Source organism: Arachis ipaensis, chromosome B03 (assembly GCF_000816755.2).
Source record: "Arachis ipaensis cultivar K30076 chromosome B03, Araip1.1, whole genome shotgun sequence".
Taxonomy (NCBI): Eukaryota; Viridiplantae; Streptophyta; class Magnoliopsida; order Fabales; family Fabaceae; genus Arachis; species Arachis ipaensis.
Genome location: NC_029787.2, coordinates 102,484,418 through 102,487,943, shown reverse-complemented (window position 1 = coordinate 102,487,943; position 3,526 = coordinate 102,484,418). Strand labels below are relative to the sequence as shown.

General features: G+C 35.7%; 1 protein-coding gene across 5 annotated transcripts in view; it reads right to left on the bottom strand.

Moving 5' to 3' along the window:
• LOC107630777 (puromycin-sensitive aminopeptidase) overlaps positions 754 to 3,526 on the bottom strand; it is an 8,112-nt gene continuing 5,339 nt past the window's right edge. For all 5 annotated transcript variants that reach the window (XM_016334006.2, XM_021119156.1, XM_016334004.2 and 2 more), the window contains 8 exons: positions 3,111 to 3,259; positions 2,882 to 3,020; positions 2,629 to 2,775; positions 2,450 to 2,531; positions 2,172 to 2,347; positions 1,589 to 1,816; positions 1,416 to 1,487; positions 754 to 1,105 (listed from right to left, as the gene is read on the bottom strand). In XM_016334006.2, coding sequence (XP_016189492.1) covers positions 1,025 to 1,105; positions 1,416 to 1,487; positions 1,589 to 1,816; positions 2,172 to 2,347; positions 2,450 to 2,531; positions 2,629 to 2,775; positions 2,882 to 3,020; positions 3,111 to 3,259 — 1,074 coding nt within the window. In that variant the 3' untranslated portion in view covers positions 754 to 1,024. The remainder of the gene's footprint in view (positions 1,106 to 1,415; positions 1,488 to 1,588; positions 1,817 to 2,171; positions 2,348 to 2,449; positions 2,532 to 2,628; positions 2,776 to 2,881; positions 3,021 to 3,110; positions 3,260 to 3,526) is intronic.

Sequence of the window (3,526 nt, the reverse complement as noted above, 5' to 3'; positions counted from 1 at the left end):
GAGGGAGCAAAAAAGTGTAAATAAATTATGGCCCCGGGTAGGTAGGTTTGGCATTGGCTTTTAAACGCACAAGTCTACCAGACTACCACTATGATTGACTCGCACACTTGCACTACAATAAGAAAGAAAAAAAATACCAGCCTCCAGCTTGACTTTATGTCTTTATCCACTTAAGGTTGTTTCTACACGTATAACGGATATGTATATGCAATCTAGATTGCAGAGGCCAGAGGGTAAAGCCAACATACTAAGCCAGCATCATGATTATCGGAAAATAACAGAGAACCAATACTTAGTAAAATAGATAAAAAATAATTAACAAATATTAACTTAAATACAAGATAAATATAAAATATATTACCCTAACATTTGTAAGAAAACAATAATGACTAAACTAACTCACTGAAGCAGGTTTTTTTCTCTGAAACAAATTGCTTAACAAGGCCCATTTGATCATAGATTTTCATGAGTTAGAAACTTCTATTACTATTAGGTTTACATTTTATTGACTAAACGACGTTTTGTTTTTTTTTTTTTAACCTTGCCTAGTTCACCATTTAATTCTGGATTATGATGAGTTTAAATAATAATTCAACAAATATCAATGCTACCAAAATAGCCTGCTGCATTGGTATCATCACTATCATCGACTAGGAAGGGCCATAAAACAAAGGTTAATCACAATTCTCAAATCATTATTAAAATACCGAACCTGAAAGCAAAAGATGGCAACATGCCAAATTTAAATAGGAAACGATAAATAACCTACTTTATAAAACCGAGATAACCTTGTAATTTTTTTCCTCCATTTATTGCACATAGTGTTAATATGTACTATCTGAAATCGACGACGGAATCGAGTCACTACAAGAGAAAAGTAAGCATGGCATGCTTGAAAAAAGATAACGAGGTTATTCAGAATCGTCCAAAAGATTGCTCATTTGCATGTGCCTAGAAACCTTTATAAATAAAAGGAGCTTGGCGGTTTTTAATACCAGTCAAGTGATTAACACTTTCAGGTAACTTAAGCAGCTAAGCTTTTGGAAGCAATCTCAAACACATTCTCAGACAATCCATTAACGGACATGATCTTCTCCAGCTGGGCCTGCAAAAACCACCACAATTTTTGAGGCAATTCAAAACCCAGATATTTATGATATAATTCAGAGTTTAATTTTAATGCATTGACGGTGAAAAACATTCTACACAGTCGTCTAATCACATCTACTCTCTTAGATAACATTTAAGCAGTCAGTGTAAAATGATCGTTATTTTTCCTTATATAACATTACGTAATTGGATATACGTGTAAAACTGCTTTACACTGAGAGTGCATCAAAAATAAATTCTAATTCAAAGTATAACAGCTATTAAACTTAATACAGAAAGAAAAAATTAAATGTCATTACTCATACCTTGGCCAGTTTTTGTCTGTTCTCATCAAAACGCCTCCATCTTGAGAAGGCTGATACCATTCGTGACGCAACCTAACACAAAAAGGAAAAAGGATTATGCAAGGGATCATGTAACTGATGGATGACGCATTAATAAAAGAATTCATGATTCAAAGATGGCTCATGTGAAAAACCTGAGGATTAATTTTGTCAAGTTGCACAACAATTTCTCCCAAGAACTCGTAGCCTGATCCATCCTTTGCATGGAAGTTCACCGGAGAACCACAGAACCCTCCAATGAGGGAGTACACTTTGTTGGGATTGCGCAGATCAAACGCAGGGTGGTTTATCAGTTCCCGCACATTCGCAACATTACTGGGAACATCAGACATTGCTTGAAGGGCAAACCATTTGTTCACCACCTGGATACAAACACCAAGTTCAAAATATTAAAATAGAATATCCACCACATCACAGCACAAAATATAGATAGAAAATAGAACTGCATACATTTGTGTCTGAAAACATAAGAAATTGCATTAGCAGTCAGGGAACCAAGATAGAATTTGGTTTTGGAATTGTCAAAGTGCAAGTTTATCAGGCATCATATCACCATAGGAAGTTACAATTTATAACACATATATAAAAATTTCAAAAAAGGGGGCAAGATTTATTTCCAACACATATATTGTCGACAAGGGAAAAAACCACTATGAACAACCGAAAAAACAAGATTTATTTCCAACAACAGTTATAGATATAGAGATGGACGCTTACCAAGAAGTCATGTTGCCACTTGCCATAGAAGTCATGAAGAATATCATCACGGGTTTTACCAGGGTTCTGGGCTATGGCAGCCAGGGCTGCAAACTGCTCAGTCATATTTGTAGCAGTTTTATACTCATGTAGTGCTAGGTCAGTGTATTCTTGATCCTCAAGACATGCAAGATAAGCTATCAAATAGAATAAAGAGAGGGGGGAAAAGTTGAGATGAATTACCACAAGAACGCATGTAAATGCATCTTATATATAAAAGAAAAGGTATAGTGTCATACCAAGAGCAACATTCTTGAGAGCACGTCTGGCCATGTTTGGATGATCAAACACATATTCTCCTGAGCTCCTATTATTTTGCACCTGCAAAAAGGTTGACAATTGTGTACGTTACTAAGAGATTCAAACAGGGAAGAGTACAAAATATAAATTCAAGGCAGCTCCAGGCTCAAGGGCATACAGTGCTGAGGAACTCTGCTCTCAGTTCACTTGCAAGCTGCTTCCTAATGAAGGTTCGAACGGCATGAACAGCATCAGGATCTGCAACTTCCATCAAATCCATTATTTCTCCCTCACCTGGCAGGGTAATTGCCTTTGCCACAAATTCCTGATAATCAAACAACATCATGTCCAATCAAGGCATCAAAATGATAAACACTTCCTCGATAAAAAGACAAGGTTGAAAGATATACAAATGAATAATCTTAACATACTTTGTCCAGGCTAGAGTCACATAGAATACGCTTGAATCCCTCCACAAACTTGGGGTTCAGAACCAATGCTTTGTTATGTTGCAAATCGTTAACCAAGTTTAGCATCAGTTTACGTGCCAAAATTTGCCCAGCCTCCCAGCTAAATCACATACAGTAAGCCCATAATTAGATTTTTTATGTTATGAAATCGAAAAAGGAAAAAAAAAGGTGCATTTTGAAAAAGACAAACCAGTTGAATTCATCTGAATCGTTAGCTAGAAGGAAAAACAGATCATCATCTGTGAGATCAGATTCAAGACGTACAGGAGCACTGTATCCCCTTAACAAAGATGGAACAGGCCTCTCAAATATATCAGTGAAGACAAACTCTTCTTCTTTCTGCAGCATAAAAAAATATTCATCAATAAACTTATCAAATACTATGGAAAAGAAAAAGCACTACCATGCTTCCCATCCTATTCCATCTTAATAGATGCCAACCATTATAAGGATCTATGTTAAGCAAAATAAAGGTTGATTGAAAACACTGCATTTTTCTTTTTGTGTAACATTTTTATAATTTATTTCAAATATTTCCATACATAAGGGTAACAAAATAGTGATTGACCCTGAATTCATTGGCCTGTGCCATGCACTAACAGGAAA